This window comes from Hemitrygon akajei, chromosome 20 (genome assembly GCF_048418815.1).
Source record: "Hemitrygon akajei chromosome 20, sHemAka1.3, whole genome shotgun sequence".
In the NCBI taxonomy this organism is placed as follows: domain Eukaryota; kingdom Metazoa; phylum Chordata; class Chondrichthyes; order Myliobatiformes; family Dasyatidae; genus Hemitrygon; species Hemitrygon akajei.
In genome coordinates this window covers 64537815-64559507 of record NC_133143.1, presented here as the reverse complement: position 1 = coordinate 64559507, position 21693 = coordinate 64537815, and the positions used below count along the sequence as shown (strand labels likewise).

The 21693-nt window shown below is 40.0% G+C and overlaps 1 protein-coding gene across 4 annotated transcripts in view; it reads left to right on the top strand.

Moving 5' to 3' along the window:
- LOC140713876 (RNA-binding motif, single-stranded-interacting protein 3) overlaps window positions 1-19376 on the top strand; it is a 632800-nt gene extending 613424 nt beyond the window's left edge. For 2 of the 4 annotated variants that reach the window (XM_073024496.1, XM_073024497.1), the window contains 2 exons: window positions 7934-8061; window positions 11099-19376. In XM_073024496.1, the coding sequence (XP_072880597.1) occupies window positions 7934-8061; window positions 11099-11105 (135 nt within the window). In that variant the 3' untranslated portion in view covers window positions 11106-19376. Of the gene's footprint in view, window positions 1-7933; window positions 8066-11098 lie in introns of those variants that run through there. The other 2 variants (XM_073024495.1, XM_073024494.1) reach the window with 2 other exon arrangements.
- Window positions 19377-21693: the final 2317 nt, after the last annotated feature.

The window sequence follows — 21693 nt, the reverse complement described above, 5'->3', positions numbered from 1 at the left end:
GGAGTTCAGAAGCCTAATGGCCTGAGGGAAGAAAATGTTTTTCACCCTGACCATTCTTGTTTTATGCATCAGATAGTAGAAAGTCAAAAAGGATGCTGGATGGATGGGTGGGATCCTTAATAATACTAAGGGCCCTGCGTACACAGTGTTCCAGATAAATGTCCCGATGGATGGTAGGGAGACCATCTCAGCTGTTCTCACAGTCCTTTGTAAGCATCTCGGATCTGATGCTCAGCTGCTCCCATACCAGAGGGAGATGCAGCTTGTCAGGATGCTCTCAATGGTGCTCCTATAAAATGCAGTTAAGATGGGTGGGGGCAGTGCCTCGCTTGCTTGATCTCCTTACGAAGCGGAGACAATGCTGTGCCTTCTTGTTCAGAGTGGTGATAATAAGGGACCAGATAAGATCATCCATGATGTGAACTCCCAGAAACCTGGAACATTATCCTCCACCTTCTTCCCCCGCCCCCCCACCCCCACGAACAATACTACCCCACCAGCACCTCCCTTTTTGTCAAGGAGGATTGGAAGGTTATGGCAAACACTCTGAAAGGGAATTGTAGAGAAAAAGGAAGTTACTGCAGCAGAAGTAAAATCAACTTAAAGTCTTATTGAATAGTATGAAGGGGACAGTGCGGGAGGACTATAAACAGACTGTCCAGTTTCTATTTCCCACTGAACCTCTATTCCTATCTCTGCTACTTACCCAGAGTTAATTCCAGCCAGACCTACTCATTTAGTTATCATAGTCAATCTTATATTGTACCTACTTATCTTCTTCACTCCATCTATCAAGTCAACTACCTTCCAATCTACTGAGATAGAACACAGAACATAGAATATTACAGCACAGTACAGGCCCTTCGGCTCATAGGGTTGTGTTGGCCTTTTAACCTTTACCAAGATCAATCTAACCCTTCCTTCCTACATAACCCTCCATTTTTCTATCATCCAGGTTCTATCTAAGAATCTCTTAAATGTCCCTAATGTTTCTGCCTCTATCACAACCCCTGGCAGTGCCTTTCATGCACAAACAACTTTCTGCATTAAAAAAAACCTACATCTGACATCCCCCCTAAACTTTCCTCCAATGATCTTAATCCTGCCCCCTTATATTTTCCATTTTTGCCCTGGGAAAATGTTTCTTGCTGTCCATACGAACAGCATCCTCTTCTTCAACAAAGGACACAATCACGATTTCAGTCATTATCTCTGCCCCTATGCATAAAATACCTTCAGTTATCTATTTCTTGCATCATTATCATCATTACGTGCCGTGTCATTTGACATGGGCAATCATGGTCTACAACAGAAGTGATTTGCCACCATCCTAATTAACCCCTCCAATCCTTATTGTCACACCATCTTATAAAGACTTTTAGATTCTCTTTTGTATCAACTGCCTTTTTGCTTTTTACACTCTCCTTTTGCTTGTATTATTTCCCTCATTGTGTTGCATTTGGGCTGGCTAGGAATCAAGTTTCTCATCACCAATATATGTCGTGAAATTTGTTGTTTTGTGGCAGCAGTAGAGTGCACTACATAAAATATACTATAAATTAAAAATAAGAAATATATTGTATAAAAATGAATTAAATTAATATTAAGTGGTGAAACCACACCAAATTTAGATATAGAACACTCACACCTTTTTTTCTTTTTATCAATCTCTCTCATTTTTTTCATTCAATAAGTTCTGCTTTTTGGTTCTTTCCTCCACCCTCCCACACACCCTCACCCCTCCAAGATAATTTGAGAAATAGAGCCATCAGAAAGTACAGCATAGAAACAGACCCTTTGGCCCATTAGTCTGTGGCAAACCATTTAAACTGCCTACTCCCATTGACCTGCACCTGGACCATAGCCCGCCATACCCCTACCATCCATGTACCTAGCTAAACTTCTCTTAAACATGAAAATCAATCTCGCATGCAACACTTCTGCTGGCTGCTCGTTCCACACTCTTACAACCCTCTGAGTGAAGAAATTTCCCTTCATGTTCCCTTTAAACTTCTCAATTTTCACCCTGCTTGCATTTATCCTGTCTATACCCCTCATCTGTCTGTCTAATTTTGTATACCTCTATCAAATCTCCTCTCAATCTTCTATGTTCCAAGAAATAAAATCCTAGCTACTGGTATTTAATCTTTCTATATTACTCAGGTCGCCAAACCCTGCAACATCCTTGTAAATTTTCTCTGTGCTCTTTCAACTTATTTACATCTTTCCCCTAGGTAGATGCCAAAGTAGACCTCATCAATGTTTTGTACAACTTCAACATTAGATCCCATCTACTGTACTCAATACTTTGATTTATGAAGGCCAATGTGCCAAGAGCTTTCTTTATGACCCTCTCAACCTGTGACGTCCCATCCAACGAATTCTGTACCTGTATTCCCAGATTCCTTTGTTGTGCCACACTCCTCAGTGTCCTACCATTCACTGTGTAAGACCTACCCTGGTTGGTCCTACTGAAGTGCAACACCTATGACTGGTCTGCATTAAATTCCATCTGCCATTTCTCAGCCCATTTGTCCAGCTGGTCCAGATCCCGCTGCATGCCATGATAGTCCTCCCTGGTGTCCACTACACCCTTGATCCTGGTGTCTTCCACAAATTTGCTGATCCAGTTAACCACATTATCATCCAGATCATTGACATAGATGACAAACAACAACAGACCCAGCATCGATCCTTGTGGCACTCCACTAATCACAGGCCTCCAGTCGACAAGCAACCATCTACTACCACTCTCTGGTTTCTCCCACAAAGGCAATGTCTAATCCAATTTACTACCTCATCTTGAATGCTGAATGACAGAAACTTCTTGACAAATCTCCCATGTGGGACCTTCTCAAATGTCTTTCTAAGGTCCATGTAGACAACATCCACTACCTTGCCTTCATCTACTTTCCTTGGAACTTCCTCACAAAACTATAAGATCGGTTAGACACGATCTACCACCACAAAGCCATGCTGACTATCATTAATCAGTCCATGTCTATTCACGTACTCATATGTCCATTTCCTTAGAATACCTCCCAATAACTTTCCCACTACTGATGTCAGGCTTACAGGCTTATATTTTTAGAGCCTTTCATAACATTGGCTATCCTCCACTCCTCTAGCACCTCACCTGTCACCAAAGATGAGTTAAATATCTCTGCTCGAGTCCTGGCAATCTCTGCATTTGCCTCCTGCAGGGTCCGAAGCAGCATCTTGTCAGGCCTTGGGGATTGATCCACCCAATTTGCCTCAAGCCAGCAAACACCTCCTCTGTAATCTGTATAGAGTCCATGGAGTTGATGCCTTTTTACCTCACTTCTATAGACTCTGCATCCATTTCCTGAGTAAATACAGATACAAAATGGATTTAAGATCTCCCCCATCTATTTTGGCTCTACGCATGGATTACCTTTCTGATCTTCCAGGGGACCAATTTTGTTCTTTGCGATCCTTTGCTCTTAACATATCTCACCCCATTTGTTCCTACTTGCCTATACCTGCAATGCACCTGCTTTTTCTTCTTAACCTCAATATCTCTTGAAAACCAAGGTTCCCTACACTTGTTATCTTTACCTTTTATTCTGACTGGTGCAAACAAGCTTTGTACTCTCAAAATATCACTTTCGAAGTTCTTGTACTGAACAAGTACACCTTTGCCAGAAAACAGCCTGTCTCAATCCACACTTGCTAGGTCCTTTCTAATACTATCATAATTGGCCTTTCTCCAGTTTAGGATCTCAAGCCTACCTGTTTGCGTATTTACTTTAAAATTAATGGTATTTTAGATTTAAGGCTGAATTTAATTTCTAACAGAAAAGTATTACATTTACAGTTTGTAAATGTTTCTGAATTTCAAGAGCATTAAAAAAAACTGTGACAAATCTAGCAGCTGGCAATGCTTGAGAGTAAGGCTTTGCAGTCTGTCAAAGCATCTGTGGGAATTTTAGCTTCTCTATTGTATTGTTCAAAGTGTATGCCAGATAAATTTCTGCTAAATCCTGCCCTTTCTTTGTATAGTGAATGGAGCCCATTCACATCCTAAACTACTTGACTAGACCATAGTGACTCCTGTTAAAGTTTGCAACAATAATATTTCTAAGAAGTATTTTTAATGTATCTATTGAGTTTATTTTACATTTTGCCCTGACTGAGGAGTTGCCTTTTTGTTTTACTGGCTTAATATGTCTCAGCACACGCTCCTTAAATTGTGGAATATTCATGCTCCTGTTAACATAAAAACACAACTTCTACAGTTGCAATACTTCTGATAATGTCAGTCCACTGTCATATTGAAATTAGCATGTTTGCCAGTGCTATCTGACAGTGTTTGTGTTGGGTTTCTGCGTGTGTCTCTCATCAAATGTCATTCTTGTCATTTTACAATCTCTGCACAAGCACAATATAATCATACACAAAAAAAAATCAACATCATTTGTACTTTCATTCCTTGGTTTACATTCAACTTTGACTTTGTACTTGTAACTTCAAGCTCAATCACATCACATCTGTCTCATGTTGAGCACTTTCACATTGTCTAATGATGAGAATAAATGAGAATAGAAGCTACTTTGAAGAATATTTTAAAAGTAAACTGCCTGTTGCATTACCTCTCACACATCATTTATATCTTAAAAATATCCGACTTTTCTGGTATATAAACAGTTTCTTGCAGAGCAAAGAGCGATAGGGCACAGAAACAGGCCCTTAAGCCAACCATCTCCATGCCAACCATAAAGTAACTCCCCGTGCTACTCTCAGTAAATGGTAGCAAAGCTGATGAACAGCTGAAAAGTGTTGCTGGGACTGGAGGACCTGAATTATAAGGAAAAATTGAATAGGTTAGGAATTTATTCCTTGGAACATAGAAGATTGAGATGAGATTTGTTGGAGATATACAATGTTATGAAGGGTATAGATAGCGTAAATACAAGCAGGCTTTTTCTATTGAGCTTAGGTGGGACTACAACTAGAGTTCATGGGTTAAGAGTGAAAAGTTTAAGGTGGAACATGAGGGTAAACTTTTTTACTCAGAGGTTCGTGAGAGTGTGGAATCTCTCAGATCGATAGGATCAGGCAGAATAGTAGTTTAGCACCAACTATCTGGGTTGAAGGGCCAGTTTCTGTGATATTCTGTTACTGTATGACTCTAAGTTGAGCATTGATTCCATGTATTGGATCAATGGCACAAAGGTCATGCACTTAACAGGCCTGGTAATATTATCACATTTTTCTCAATTGACCATGAATCTATCAGAGCTCCCTGCATTCTTAAGGGGCTAATTTTTGTCAGGGCTTCTTTCATCTTTGAGAACATGTCATACTGCTGAGGCTGCTTGCCCCATTAGGGGAACCTAGTATAATTTGTTTGGTAGAACAGAGATACGGGCATCTTGGTTGTTAGGGAAAAGTTGGACCAAGGGGCCTGTTTCCATGCTGTGTGACTCTATGAGGGAAAATTTAATTCAAGATGAAGTTCCTCAACTAAGGCTGCAGTAATGATTCAGTAGCTGAATGAGCATGTGACATACTAACTAAAAGGGCAGTTGTATTTGCCAGCTTGTGGTGAACTAGTTGAGTCATAACAAGAGGCAACAAGTGGTGTTGCTACCCACACAGAAATCAATGACAAAGTGGAGATAATTTTGATTTTGATACAAATCAGAGATGCAAAATGGGGCAGCGTGCTGATGGTTAGTGTACTGCTTCTACAGTGCCAGCAACCCGTTTCCACTTTCTGTAGCAGTTTGTACATTCTCCCCAACGTGTTTCAATTCCCTCCCACATTCTAAAGGGTAGTAGGTTAATTGGTCACATGGGTGTAATTGCACAGCCTGGGCCCATTGGGCCAGAAGGGTCTGTTATCATGCTGTAACTCTAAATAAAATAAAAATTGTATCAAATATGCTGCTGATTTGGCAATGAACATAGAACATATAAAATCTACAGCACATTACAGCCCCTTCAGCCCACAATGTTGTGCCGACCATGTAACCTATTCTAGAAGCTGCCTAGAAATTCCCTACTGCATAGCCCTCTATTTTTCTAAACTCCATGTACCTACCTAAGAGTCTCTTAAAAGACCGTATTGTATCCGCCCCCACCACCTTCACTGGCACCTTCACCCACCACTCTCCGGGTGAAAAACTTAACTCTGACATCCCCATTGTACCTACTTCCAAACACCTTAAAACTATGCCCTCTTGCATTAGCCATTTCAGCCCTGGGAAAAAGCCTCTGACTATCTACACAATCAATACCTCTCATCATCTTGTACAACTCTATCAGGTCACCTCTCATCCTCCGTCACTCCAAGGAGAAAAGGCCAAATTCACTCAACCTATTCTCTTACAGCATGCTCTCCAATCCAGGCAACATCCTTGTAAATCTCCTCTGCACTCTCTCTATAGCATCCACATCCTTCCTGCATTGAGGTGACCAGAACAGAACACAGTATTCCGTGGGGTCTAACTAAGTTCTTATATAGCTGTAACATTACCTCATGGCTCTTGAACTCAATCCCATGGTTGATGAAGACCAACACACCATACGCCTTCTTAACACTGTCAACCTGCGCAGCAACTTTGAGTGTCCTATGGACACAGACCCCAAGATCTTGCTGATCCTCCACACTACAAGAGTCTTACCATTTTACACTTCATGATAATTCAAAATGGGTAATAGATCGGATAAATAGGCAAAGCTGTTTCGCAAGGAGCTAAAACTTGAGGGCACAGTTTTAAGTTGAGAGTGAAGAAATAGATATAAAGAAGATTGAAGGAGTAAATTTTTCCATACAGATGGTGACTATTTGGATTGAGTTGCCAGAAATGATAGCGGAGCAGACACAAATTCAAAATTTCCTAATTTTTCTTTTAAAAGTCTGCTTAATTCATCTTCACTATATGTAACTAGACTGGTTCAGACTATACTAATCGGGTAATCTCTATTAACGATATGTTTAATTTGCTTTGATGGTATTAGAATGACTTCATCCAACCAAACTGCAGAAAAGGAATAGATTGCCTTGGAAATGCTAATACCTGTTCACTCTGGCATTCCAAGGTTGCACGATATCATAGCAGTTAATGTAATGCTTTACAGCACAAGCAAACTGGGTACAATTCCTGCTGCTGCCTGTAAAAAGTATGTTCTCCCCATAACCATGTGGATTTCCTCCAGAGGCTCTGGTTTCCTCCCACATTCCAAGGATATACAGGTAATAGGTCACATTGGTTACGTTGGCTCATTAGGCCGAAAAGGCCTGTTACCATGCTGTATCCCTAAAAAAAAAAAGTTTATTTTGGATAGCTGTCTGGATAGGAACAGCATAGAGGGATATGGACAGTTGTGGGCATATGAGATTATCTTAGAAACGAAATACACTGCCAGGAGTGATGGTAGACACAGATACATTCAGGACATTTAAGAATCTATCTGATAAGCACATGACTAATAGAAAATTGGAGGGTTACATAGGAGTGAAAGGTTAGATTGTTCTTAGAACAGGTTAATGGGTCAACACAGTATTTGAGATTGAAGACCCTGTACTGTGCTATACTTTCCTCTGTTTAATGTTCTTCTAATTTCACTATTTAATGAAAAGCTCTTTATTCTCAGACTATGCCCCTTAGTTCTAACTAAGCCCACTTGAGGAAACATCATCTCCCCATCCACCATCTTGAAAGGATCTTGGAGTAGGTTAAAGAGTCGGCACAACACTGTGGGCCAAAGGGCCTGAAGGCATATACCTCATGGTTGGCATGGAAGAGGTGGGCCGTTTCTCTGATGTATGATTCTTTTCTGGGAGGGGAAGATTGCTGTCTCTCCCTTCGCAGAAACCGGTGCTCCTGAGGTTTCGTGATGGACTATGTCACCACACCAGAGGTGAGTAGCGGTCTCAACCATTTTGCTTCCTTCCTAACTTCAGGGTGTTGTTGCTGATACCTCCCCACAGACGGTAGCGCCTTCATCACAGGAAGCCAGTGGCCAACAGCAGCAGATACCAGTGGAAACAACCAATGAACATGCGCCTACCTACTCTTACCAACAAGCTAAGTGAGTAATCTTTCTGATGTTGGTTTATTAGTGTGAAGGCTAAAGAAAAAATGAGTGTATCAAGATTCCAACAAGTGACTGTGATGCAATCTGTTATCGTCAATAATTGGAGTAATCAGTAGTCATGATAATAGTAATAATAGTAGTAACAATAGTCATGATCATAGTCATAATAGTCAGGACCATGATAATAGTAATCAATAATAATGATTGGAGATTAGAGTTATCAATAGTTATACAATCAATCCAACCTGGATTAGAGGGCATGTCTTATGAGGAGGAAAGGCTGAGTGAGCCAGGGTTTTCCTCTTCGGAGCAAAGGAGGATGAAAGGCAATGAGTGTGTAAGTTGTAAAGAGGCAAAAGAGAGTGGACAGCAATAGATAATGTGAAGACTACTTTTGAGGTGATTGAAGGAAAGTTTGGGGGGAGATCAGAGGTGAATTTTTTACTCAGAGAATGGTGGGTGCCACGGATGGTGGTAGAGGCAGGTACATTAGGGACATTTAAGAAACTCTTTGATAGGCACATGAATAATTGAAAAATGGAGGGCTGTGTAGGAGGGAAAAGCTTGATTGATATTGAACACAATAAAGTCTACAGATGCTGGAAATCCAAAGCAACACATACAAAATGCTAGAGGAACTCAGCGGTCAGACAGCATCTATGGCAATGAATAGATAGTTGATGTTTTGGGTCGAGACCATTCTTCTAGGGTTAGCACAACATTGTGGGCTGAAGAACCCACAATACTGATCTATGTTCTATATTAAATCTACAGTTGTCAAAACAAACAGAATGTTTATCAGTTTGTACATCTGGGTGCTTTGGTGTTGGCAGACATACTCATCGCACCAGATCAATGGTTCAAGTGTCTAAGTGCTAGGCCACTCTGGTAGTCTACCTAAACGGTCATCAGTACTTTGCCCAATGCTTCTTTCAGAGAAATCCTTGGAAAAAAGATCCTGCCAATTTCTTTGGCGTGGTGTAGTAAGATGCATGCCATCGTAATGGAAATGTAAGATGTGATTTTCAGTTCCACAAAGGACTGTGGAACATCGAGGGTGTTCCACAGCCGCTTGTGACTAACAGAGTCAAAGGATCTAGTATGGCAGGGAAAGGTCATCTATACTGATTAGTGCTACTTCCTGTGTTTTTCTTCAAGTTATCACACGATACAGGTCATGTTTTGGCCCAATATCTGAGAAAGGCTCTGCTGGCGTTGGAGAGGATCCAGAGGATGTTCACAAGAATGATCCCAGGAATGAAAGAGTTAATGCATGAGGAGTGCTTGATTGTTCAATGGAACTTAGAAGAGTAAAGGATGGTCTCACTGAGACCTATTGATTATTGAAGATGGAGTGGATGTGGAGAGGATGTTTCTTGTAGTGGGAGGGTCTAGGACCAGAGGGCAAGTCTCAGAATGCAAGTACACCCCTATAGAACAGATAGGAGGAGGAATTTCTTTAGTTAGAGAGCGGTGAATCTGTCGGATTCATTACAACGGACAGCTTTGGAGGCCAAGTCATTGGGTATACTTTAAGATTTTGATTAGTAAGGGCATCAAAGGTTACAGGATGAAGGAAAGAGAATGAGGTCAAGAGGGAAAAGAAATCAGCCACAATCAAATAGTGGAGCAGATGTGATGACCACGTGGTCTAATTCTACTCCTGCGGCAAACTGAGTATCCTGATAGTTAGAAATGGACAATTGTTGCTGGCCTTCGCATCTCCTATGAAAAATGAATTTGATTTTAGTTTTGATCTATATTCCTCAGAGTTGTTGTCTGCCTTACAAGCTGGAAGAACAAATAGGTGGAAAGGACCTGATTTTGAATTTAACTTCCTTGAGTGCAGTTATGGGTCTTCAGTGAGCAATTATTTCTTTAAGCTGAGTTAATAGTTCAGTGTATTGTTGGGCATAATGTTTTTAACCAAGAAGGCACAGAAGACATAGATGTATTTGTTGGCTTGAGTCTTGTCTTCAAATTCAATGATCCTATGAGTTAGGAAGGGGGAAATTTTCAGAAAGAAAGTTCAGGATTATTTTCACACATGTAATGGCAGGGTTCTGTTCCTGCAAACTGTCTGTAATCTGAGCAGTTTGCAAGTCAGAAATGTGGCCGTGAACTGAGCTCAAACACGCAAAAGACGCCTGCAGCCCCACAGCACTGGGCAAATCCGTCCCACTGGTCTTCCACATGTTCGTATGGAAGGCTGTATATAAGTTAAGCACATGTAAAGTTAAAATCACCCACTATCATAACCTAATGTTTTTCTATCTCTCTACATGTTTGCTCCTCTTAATTCTGCTGACTATTGGGTGGTCTGTAAATTCATCTCATTGATGTGGTCATCCTTTTCTTATTCCTCAATTCCACCCATCTAACCTCAGTCTAGGCATCACATGTAGATAGAGTCATAAAGAGAGATTTTGGTACATGGAGCTTCATAGATCAAAGCACTGATTCATGAAACATTGGGATATTATGCGGAAGTTGTATAAGATGTTAGTGAGGTCTAATTTCAAGTATTGTGTCCAGTTACGGGAAAGATATCAATAAGACTGAAAGATTACAGAGAATATTTACAAAGATGTTGCCAGGATTTGAGGACCTAAGTTATAGGGAAAGGTTGAATAGATTAGGACTTTAATGCAAACAGGCTTTACCCACTGAGGTTGGACAAGACTGGAACTAGAGGTCATGGGGTAAGTGAGAAAGATGAAATGTTGAAGGGGAACATGAGGGGGAACTTCTTTCTCTCAGAGAGTGGTGAGAGTGTGGAATGAGTAGCCAACGCAAGTGGTGCATGTAGGTTCAATTTCAATACTTAAAAGAAATTTGGATAGGTACGTGGATGGAAGGAGTATGGAGGGCTATGGTTTGGGTACAGGTGGCTGGGACTAGGCAGAATAATAGTTCAATGTGGGTGTGATGTGGTGTTCTATGACTCCTCAAATCTATGAGGAGGACTTGTACATTGTGCTTATCTTACTACCTTTTCCACGGTGTACTCTCTCATCTTCTCCCTCCACAGACAGTAAACGGGACTGAAAACAGGAATCATGAGCTGAAAATTGCCTTGAACCAGGAAACTTCAGTGAAAATGAAGGTGGCTTCCAGTTTGCACAGGCGTCAAATGAATGCTTTTTATTTCCTACCTTACCTGACAAAAAAAAGTGTTTTTATGTGCTGTGCAAATGGTTCAGTGATGTAGTCTGACAGTTTAATTTTGCTATAAAATCTTATTTTTAAAAGAGAAAGAAAATCCCATAAGGGGAATTGTTCTGACTTTTCATTCAGATGAACAGGTTAAAATATAAATGATTTGTATGTTCAGATAGACTTAGGAACTGTAAGACTGACAAGTTCGGAAGAGGAAGGAAGATGCAGTGTTTTAGGAAAGTTTAATAGTCTTCCTCTGATATTAAGCTACTCTTTTTTTCATGTCTTTTATTAATTTGTAGGTTTTTCAGAAATGTTTAGCTAAGATTTATCTTGACTCTTAATTGCCTTAATTTTGAAGACGTCAGGCTCTCAAAGCCAGCTGTCAACGTTGCGTTAGGAATTCTAGATTGAAATTATGTGCTTGGACCAAGTGGTTGGTGCAAGAATTTGATAAAAGCTTAACTTTATAGGGAGGTAAAAATGCTAATAAGCTGTACAGGTTAAAACAAAAAAAAACAAAAAAATTTGTTGCTTGAATTCTTTTGCAGAAGAACACAGTTTTATGGATAAAGAACAAGGGCGACTGACAAAATCTAAAAAAAAAATTGCTGAGACTTTTAATGAATTTTGTCTTAGAGCAGTGGAAACTGACAATTTGCAGAAGGCAGAAAGCGTTTTGTGATTTGTAAAAAAAAACTGTATTATGCAAAGTACAGTTTTTCGCTTAAAGCAGATTGTTTTATTTACGAAGCGTAATTGCTAGCAACAGAATTAGTGCTTTATATTTGCAATCTTTTTTATTAGCTTTATTTTTTTTTAGTCTGCTTTGCTTGTCACCTTGCAGATACAAGCTAAAGAGTGAAAGGTGAGAACTAAATAAATGGGAGCTTATGGTTAAAAAGAAATCAAAGCAAAAGCAATAGATTGAAGAAATTGTGGACAATTTCTGTAGTCTTTAATTTTCATAGTTGTGGATCAAATGCAGCCTAAGTATGGCCTATTTTATACCAAAGATGAAGTGACACCCTAAAGCAGTCAAGAAGCTAGAGATTTTTTCTGTTGTTTTTTTAAATCTTTATTTGACCTACATGGCCGGACCAGTTCTTACTTTATTTTCTTTAAACTTTTCTTCCACTGGTTATTCTCTATAACACTCACACACGCGCATACATACATACACACACACACAAACGCACACATGCACACACACAGAAAGAATGTTTATCTAAAAATATTGGTGGTGCACTAGTATTGTGGGGTTGGGGAGGTGGGGGGGTATTCATGTACATCTAAAGAAGGATTAATTCTGTAAAATAACCAATTTTTTCTGTCCTAACTTTGGCCTTAACACCTGTTTGTAAATGTGCATATTATGTGTTACTTTTGCAAAGTTCCATTACTTTTTTCGGTCTTCCTTCATACTTTATGCATCTGGATAGCCCATTGATCTACCTCAGTCTATGCCATCTCCGATTGTGCTGAGCAGCTGTTATCCAGCCATTTAGCAAAGCTTCAGTTTCCCCCATGCTACCTGCTGACCTTTTTAACGTGCCCAGCGTTTCTTGTGTGCAGATTGCCTCGATGGGGCAGTGATGAAGGTGCACATCGGGTCTTTAGCAGCCTCTTAAAAATAAAAGCCTCTGTGTACCCAGGCTTGGGTTACTTAACCATGCAGGCAACTGTAGCAGACAGAACAGTCACTGCCCCGGTGGCTTGTCAATTTTATACTTAACAAAACCTGATATTAAAAAGTTCAATACCTTTTTTAAACACAAGAGATTCTGACAAATGCTGGAAATCCAGACCAACTCATGCAAAATGCTGGAGGAACTCAGCAGATCAGGCAGCATCTATGGAAATGGATAAACCAAAACTCTTCATTAGGACCTGATGAGGTTGCTCCCCTCCATAGATGCTGCCTGACCTGCTAAGTTCCTCCGGCATTTTGCATGTGTTGCTCAATATGCTTTTTGTAAGTTAAAGGTATGACTTTGTGCTATTGATGGTACGTTTACCGTCAAATCGCAACAGATAATAGATTCCATTTTTTTGGATCTTAATAAGAAATTATTGTAATTTTAATGGTGGAAAAATATCATTATCTTTGATATTTATATGGTATCACATGGTACCAAATGGAAATATGATGTGCAGATTATGATTTTCCCATTCCATAAAGGTAAATATCATTCTGGAAGTATGCTACTGCTGTTGTTAAGCAGTTTGATAGAAACTTCATTAATTCATAGAAGCATCCCTTGCAGAATTTTATGATAAAGAGAGCGGACATTTTGGGATTAAGAGTGGTTCTGATTATTAACATTCTGAATGTGGTACTTAATTAAGATAACTGCTCTTTCCCTCCTGATTTTGAGGAAGAAATTGCTGACAATCAGGTTTTTGAAGTGAAGAAGAAAAATCAGGAGGAAAAGGACTGATGTGCTTGGGCAATATGATTAATGTGCAGGAAACGGGCTTCAGGGCAGATTTTGTCAATAAACAGAACCAAAGAAAGAAGTGTTGCTGTAGTGACCAACAAGTAATTCGCCTCTCTCTAAAGATGCAAAATCTGTGCCTGTCTCAAATGATATCAAATGGATGGGATGTAAATCATTTAATATTACATACTAAACCTTAATTCAGTCCTTTCAGAATGTGATTTCTCAAGATTTTTGTAGCTTGTTTATAGTGTCCAAATTAATCATCATTAAAATCTAAATTAATATTTTAGACTATACAGTATAGGGGCAGAATTAAGCCATTCAGCCCATTGTGTCCATCATGGCCAATATTTTATCCCTCTCAACCCCATTTTCCTGCCTTCACCCCTTACTTATCAAGAACCTATCAACCTGTGCTTTCAATATACCAATATAATTTATATACTTCCTGAAGGACAAATGAAATGCATGGAGAGCAAAAGAGTGTATCTGCTTGAATAATCTAAAATATTCTCCAACATAACTGAGTTTAATTGGACTTTGTTTTAATGATTTTCTGACACCAGTTTGGCTTGAATAATTTTAAGGTAACTACTTGATCATTATTTTTAATTACAGTGAGGCCTATTGCATCTAATATAACCTTAGACCATAAGACATAGGAGCAAAATCTGGCTATTCAGCCCCTTGAGATGCTCTACTCTTCAATCATGGCTGATTTATTGCCCCTCTAAACCGCATTCTCTTCAATGAATCTCAATGCATCCAAATGGAACAAGTTCTGGCTTTTTATCTATTCCCTAGATTTTCCCCATTCATTTATCAGATGTCAGCATCCATTACAGAGCCAGTATTTAGAGGCCATAAGACGTAGGAACAGAATTATGCCCTCCGGTCCATCAAGTCTTCTCCAACAATCCATCATGGCTGATTTATTATTCCCTCTCAACCCCCATTCACCTGGCTTCTCCTCATAACCTTTGACAACGTTATTATTCAAGAACCTTTCAACCTCTGCTTTAAATATACCCAGTGACTTGGCCTGCACAAGCATCTGTGGCAATAAATTCCACAGATTCACCACCATCTGGCTAAAGAAATTCCTCCTCATCTCTATACTAAAGGGACATCCTTGTACTCTGAGGCTGTGCCCTCTGGTCCTAGACTGCCCCACTTTAGGAAGCATCCTCCACATCCACTCTATCTAGACATTTCAATATTCAAAGCTTCTGTCCAAGTTGTCTTTTCCTTAAGAACAGAAGTGCCCAGTGATGGTTAGTGAACAATCATGTTTGACTGATTCAAACATAATTTGGGCAAATTCACTCCCAAAATTATCTTTAAAGATGCCCCTCTAATGTTGATTAGAAAATTAACGAAGTATAAATTAGCTAAAATCATCTTAATCTTTCCTTAAGTGAGTTCAATGGAGTTCATCAGTGGAAAGATAAGTTGTTTTCTTTCTGAATTACTGGATATTCATCATTTCCCAATCCCCTTCCTCTGTTTCCAACATTGCCACCCCATTCACATACATGCCAGAGACAATTTGCAGTGACCACTTACCTACAGACTCATGAGTGGTTGGTATGTGGGAAGAAGTTTCAACATTCAGGAGAAGTTTGGATAGGTACAGGTCTGTGCAAAAGTCTTGGACATATATATACAGCTGGGGTGCCCAGGACTTTTGCACAGTGCTGTATGTTGGTTAAGATAGGTAGGTGGTTGGGAAATGGGAATAAGAGTACTCAGCTTTATATTAGCTCAGTAGTGTTATTTGGTAACTGGAACGATATAATATACAGTACTGTGCAGAAGTCTAGGCACCCTAGCGATTTTATATGTGCCTAATGCTTTTGCACAGTACTGTACATGGATGGGAGGGGTATAGAGAGCTCTGGTCTAGATGTGGGTCGATGGAACTTGGCAGAATAACTAGAGGGGCTGAGGGGGCTGTTTCTGTGCTGTAGCGCTCTATGATTCTGTGAAATAGAATTGGGGTGGTGGGGGTCTGTGGGTGGAGGCAGAATTTGTCATACTGGCTTCAAGGCACGTGGGCAGTGTAGCTGGCACATGTGTTCTCATGCATTTCCGTTCAGTGTTATCACACTCCTCCCAAGAGCCACTGTTGGCTCAGATTAATCCACAGTATATCATTAGGCTGCCTGAATTAAATTTGCTGTGAGCACTTAAACCCAGAAGTAGACTGAACTTAATGTACCATCTATTACTTTAAAGAAGATAATGAAAGGGTCTGTAATTTTGTTCTTATAATCAGCAAAACAGACGTTAGGCCATTTGTCCAGCTTGTCTGTGCTATCCAGTTAATCCCAGTCTATTCCTTCCCCTGTAGCATGTTCAACATCGCATGTGGGCATGGAAGCATGTTGACACTTGTGGGCTGCCCCAAGCACAATCCTCAGATTGTGTTGGTCGTAGTCACAAACAACATATTTCACTGTATTTTTCAATGTACATGTGACAAAGCTGATTCCTTTCTCATAATCCTGCAGCCCTTTTGGTTATAGTTTGCATTCAACCTGATTCCACCACCATTCAGACAATATGCTTTAACTACTCATTATACTGAATTCTTATGGTAGTCCCATATAACGTTATCCCCTGGATGATGCTTCCTTCTCCCATTTTTTGATTACTAGGTTTTATGACAAGCTATAGGCACAAGATATCCTGCAGATGTGGAAAATCCAAAGCAGCTCACACAAAATGCTGGAAGAACTCAGCAGGTCAGACAGCATCTATGGAAATGAACAAACAGTTGACATTTCAGACCAGGACCCGATGAAGGGTCTCAGTCCAAAACGTCAGTCTATCATTTCCGGACATGCTGCCCAACCTGCTGTATTCCTCCAGCATTTCATGTGTGTAGCTTTATGGCAGGCTAAGTTTATCAGAGCTGCACACATCACTGATATGTACAAGTCTAGTTTTCTACCTGCTCAAATTCTTCTAGGTTTCTAGACAAATGTTACTTTGCAGGTGAGAGGGTAGCTGATGAATTTTTGACAATTGATTCTTTCTTGATTATGCAATGGTAGTCTTGGACCGTTTTAATCAAGCGGACATAAATATAATGGTAGCCCAATGAGACAAACTGAGTGCAATATTTAACTTATCATTTTAGTCTTTCATCCCTGTTGAGCTGATGTGAGGACTAGAGTAATGTATCATTTTCCGGCTGGGAAATTGAGTTTAAACTAAACTAGATGAAATGTACTGGAATGCATCTTGGTAAAACAGTCAGTCCTTGCAATCGTTTTAACTGAAGGTCCATAATAAATGTGACTCCTCAGATTTAACTTGTCTAAACTGTATGTTTAGGGGTGAAAGAGTTGCACCTTTTGATGTCAAAGATACATACGACTTAATGTATCACTTCATCTGGGCGCCATGGTAGCTTAGCGGTTAGCGCGACGCTATTACAGCTCGGGGCAATGGAGTTGCGAGTTCAATTCCAGCGCAGTCTGTAGGAAGTTTGTACGTTCTTCCCGTGAGCGCATGAGTTTTCTCTAGGTGCTCTGGTTTCCTCCTGCATTCCAAAGACGTACCGGTTAGTAGGTGAATTGGTCATTATAAATTGTCCTTCGATTAGACTAGGGTTAAACAGGTGGGTTGCCAGGTGGTGCAGCTCCTAGGGCTAGAAGGGCCTGTTCCATGCTGTTTCTCGAAATAAAATAAATAAACTGATAGTACCCATGAAGCTAAGTCACTGCTTGGCAAACAGCCTATAGAAACTGTAGATCATAATACAGTATCAGAAATTCCATTTTTTTAAACAAATTGGCTTTGGCGGACCAGGGAGGTACGTTAGTTTGAATTTCCAATTATGGACATTTGATAAATTATAGCGCTGCTAACCAATCAAATTTTATTTTGAAGTGTGTACGTTTATGAGTTTATGCGAGAGAGAGAGAGAGAGAAAGAGAGAGAGAGAGAGAGAAAGACAGAGAGACACGATTGCCTCTGAGGCTCCTCAAAGCACTTATCCCAAAATTTATATCTAATTAGTGTAGAGATATTAGTATTGTTATTGGTATCCTTGTTTTTCATCAATGTAAAGAGAAAACAGATCGCAAAGAGGAATGCGAATCCATCATTGTATTGCATTAAACAATTTGCACACAAGACATGCACATCAAATTAGCTTTAAGATCTTTTTGTTTGCTCTGGCAGTTTCTATTCAGTGTTAATATCATTGGGTCATTGTCTGCTAGTAATCCTCCAGTCACAGTGTCAATGTTACATCCACAGAATGTTTTAGCATTTCTGAAGGGAAACACCCATCCAAGTTGCCTTTTTGTTAATATCCGAAGTGCCCAGTGATGGTTAGTTTTCAAACCACCGAGAATCGTGTTTGACTGATTGAAAAAAATAACACGAGCTTGGTCTTGATACTTGGCTCACGCACCCTTAAGACAGACATCTGAGATTCTGCCAAGATTCAGAGTTTAGAACTTTGAAACATTTCCTTACTAACTTGGCATATTTGATTAACCAGAAGACTCACACTTCTTTAACAAAGGATGTATTAAATAACTGGAATGTGAAAATTTCAGTTCCTATTGTGGGTGTAATATCAACACTGACTGTTAAGCTGTGGCATGCTGAGTGGAGAAGGTCCTTGTTTGAGATCCATCAGGAAGGTACATTGACATACCAGTTGATAACCTTGTCAAATTAGTACATGCAGATGATGAGACTGCTCTGTGTATCAATTCAGATCTATGCTGCTTCATTCAGACATAAATGTTTTCATCATTTATAACCTCACAGGGAAAAAAATGTCTTCTATCTTTTCAAATTCTGGCAGGCAGAGGTCAGATCAAAATACATATTTAACCTTCTAAGTTCTTTGATTTTTTTTTTGGAAAAGAGATTACTTTTCCACGTTGGTTTTCGCTTGTTCTTGATACAAAAAGATTGATATTTGGATGATAAATAATTGACTCAACAGCAAAAAGGCAGCATCAATTCTTTGAAAAAAAATCTTAGCAGAGATGAAGCTAAGTTTATTGTTCTAAATTGAATTAGGAATTAATCGAGAATAGTTTGCTAGGTAAATAAAGTCTCTGCCAGGACAATCGATAAATCAAAGTGAAAATGCACTTCCTTTGGAAGAAAGCTGTGGTAATGTTCATTTTGAAGGCACCAACTCATTTTGTGATGATCCCACAATCTATGGCCATTTAGTCAAGAAAACTAAACCTGCTGGTAATAAAGCTCCTCACATCCAAATAGTGTGTTTTAATGTTGTTCATTATCATGCAGGAAAAACTACAGAACTTGGAGGGTTAAATGCCATCCCCTTCTGTCTGATATTAATTTTTATTTTCATTTCTTTCAAACCTGCACAGGGAAAACTCTGTAACCTGGTCCAAAAACCAGGTTTATTTCACCAGGCATTAAATTATGAAACTTTTCTTTTAATTTATGAAGACCTTTTTTTGTACAGATTTTTTTTTCATTTTAAAAGAAACTCATAGAGATGTCTATAAGATCAAGAAAGTTAATTTTTTTAAAACTTGTGTTTCATTTGTGCCACAGACGTGCTGGGCATCACTTTGTCTAGCAGTTCTTTCATTATCTGTTTGCTCCTGGAAATTTATGTAGATCAGTGGATGTTAGGTTTAAAATTCTGTTTTCTTTGAAGAAGCTTTCAATAAAAAAGAAATCTTTAAAAAAAACCATTTGGGGTCTGTGTGCTTTCTTGTTGTATTCTTAATCATTGCAAGAGTTAAGCCACCATCAGCATCTTAGCTGGCTGGATGCCAATAGAATATTGCTGACCCTTCAGTCCACAATGTTGTTGCCAATCTTTTTAAGACTATAAGACAGCAGAACAGAATTAGGCCATTCAGCCCATCTAGTCTGCTCTGCCATTACATCATTGCTGATTTATTATTCCTCTCAACCCCATTATCCTGCCATTTCCACAAAACACTTACCAATCGAGAACTTATCAACCTCCACTTTAAAGGTACTCAATGGCTGTCCTCTACAGTTGTCTATGGCATTGAATTCCAGATCCACTACTCTCTGGCTAAAGAAATTCCTCCTCATCTCTGTTCTAAAGGGGCATCTTTGTATTCTGAGGCTGTGCCCTTGGGTCCTAGACTACCCCACCAGAGGAAACATCCTCTTCATGCCCACACTCTTGAGGCCTTTCAATATTTAATAGGTTTCAATAGACAATAGACAGTACATGCAGGAGTAGGCCATTCGGCCCTTCTAGCCAGCACTGCCATTCACTGTGAACATGGCTGATCATACACAATCAGTACCCCGTTCCTGCCCTCTCCCCATATCCCTTGACCCTGCTATAAGAGCTCTATCTAACTCGCTTTTGAATGCATCCAGAGACTTGGCCTCCACTGCCTTCTGGGGCAGAGCATTCCACATACCCACCACTCTCTGGGTGAAAAAGTTTTTCCGCATCTCTGTTCTAAATGGCCTACCCCTTATTCTTAAACTGTGGCCTCTAGTTCTGGACTCACCCATCAGCCGGAACATGCTTCCTGCCTCCAGCGTGTCCAATCCCTTAATAATCTTATATGTTTCAATCAGATCCCCTCTCATCCTTCTAAATTCCAGTGTATACAAGCCCAGTCGCTCCAATCTTTCAACATATGACAGTTCCGCCATTCCAGGAATTAACCTTGTGAACCTACGCTGCACTCCCTCAATAGCAAGAATGTCCTTCCTCAAATTTGGAGACCAAAACTGCACACAATACTCCAGGTGTGGTCTCACCAGGGCCCTGTACAGCTGCAGAAGGACCTCTTTACTCCTATACTCAATTCCTCTTGTTATAAAAGCCAGCATGCCATTAGCTTTCTTCACTGCCTGCTGTACCTGCATGCTTGCTTTCATTGACTGATGTACAAGAACACCTGGATCTCGTTGTACTTCCCCTTTTCCTAACTTGACTCTATTTAGATAGTAATCTGCCTTCCTGTTCTTGCCACCAAAGTGGATAACCTCACATTTATCCACATTAAACTGCATCTGCCATACATTTGCCCACTCACCCAACCGGTCCAAGTCACTCTGCATTCTCATAACATTCTCCTGACATTTCACACCGCCACCCAGCTTTGTGTCATTCGTCCAAGCTCCAGCAAGTACAGGCCCAGAGCCTTCCTTTTAACATACTCCAAGTTCAATCACACTTTTCCCTCTGAAATAGCCCTCAATTTTTCTTTCATCCATGTGCCTATCTGTGTCTTTTAAATGTCCCCAATGTATTTGCCTCCACCACCATCCCTTTAACTCAGGTCCTCTTGTCCTAGCAACATTCTTGTCAGTTTTCTCCGTAATCTTCCAATTTTTATTGATATCTGCCCTGTAGATAAGTCACTAGAACAGCGCACAATACTCCAAATTTGACAAAGACCATTGCACATATCTGTGTTCTTTGCATTCTTTTTTTTGTAATTGATGGTACTGTGGGGCATCCTCTGTAAGGCTATCTCTCAGCTCCTACACTCCAAGGAAAAAATATCTCCTAGCCCACTCAGCCTCTCCTCATAACTCAAACACTCCACCCCCAGGGACACCCTCCTTGACCGCTGTGACATCCTTTACACTTTAATGACATCCTTCCTAAAGAAGGGCAAGCAGAATTGTGCACAGTACTCCAAATGTGGCTTTGCCAACCTCTTGTATACTAACATGATATCCCAGCTCCTGTACTCAATGTCCTGATCAATGAAAATGCTCAACTTGCATGGAACTATACACCTACACCTCATGGCATCTCTCTCTCTGTTCCACAGGACTGTCCAGGACACTATAGACCAGTGAGTCTTACTTTGGTAAGTTGATGGAGAAGATCTTGAGAGGCAGGATTCATGCACATTTGGAGAGGCGTAATATGATTAGGAATTGTCAGCATAGTTTGTCAAAGGCAGGTCATGCCTTATGAGCCTGATGGAATTTTTTGAGGATGTGGCTAAACATATTGATGAAGGTAGAACAGTAGATGTAGTGTATATGGATTTCA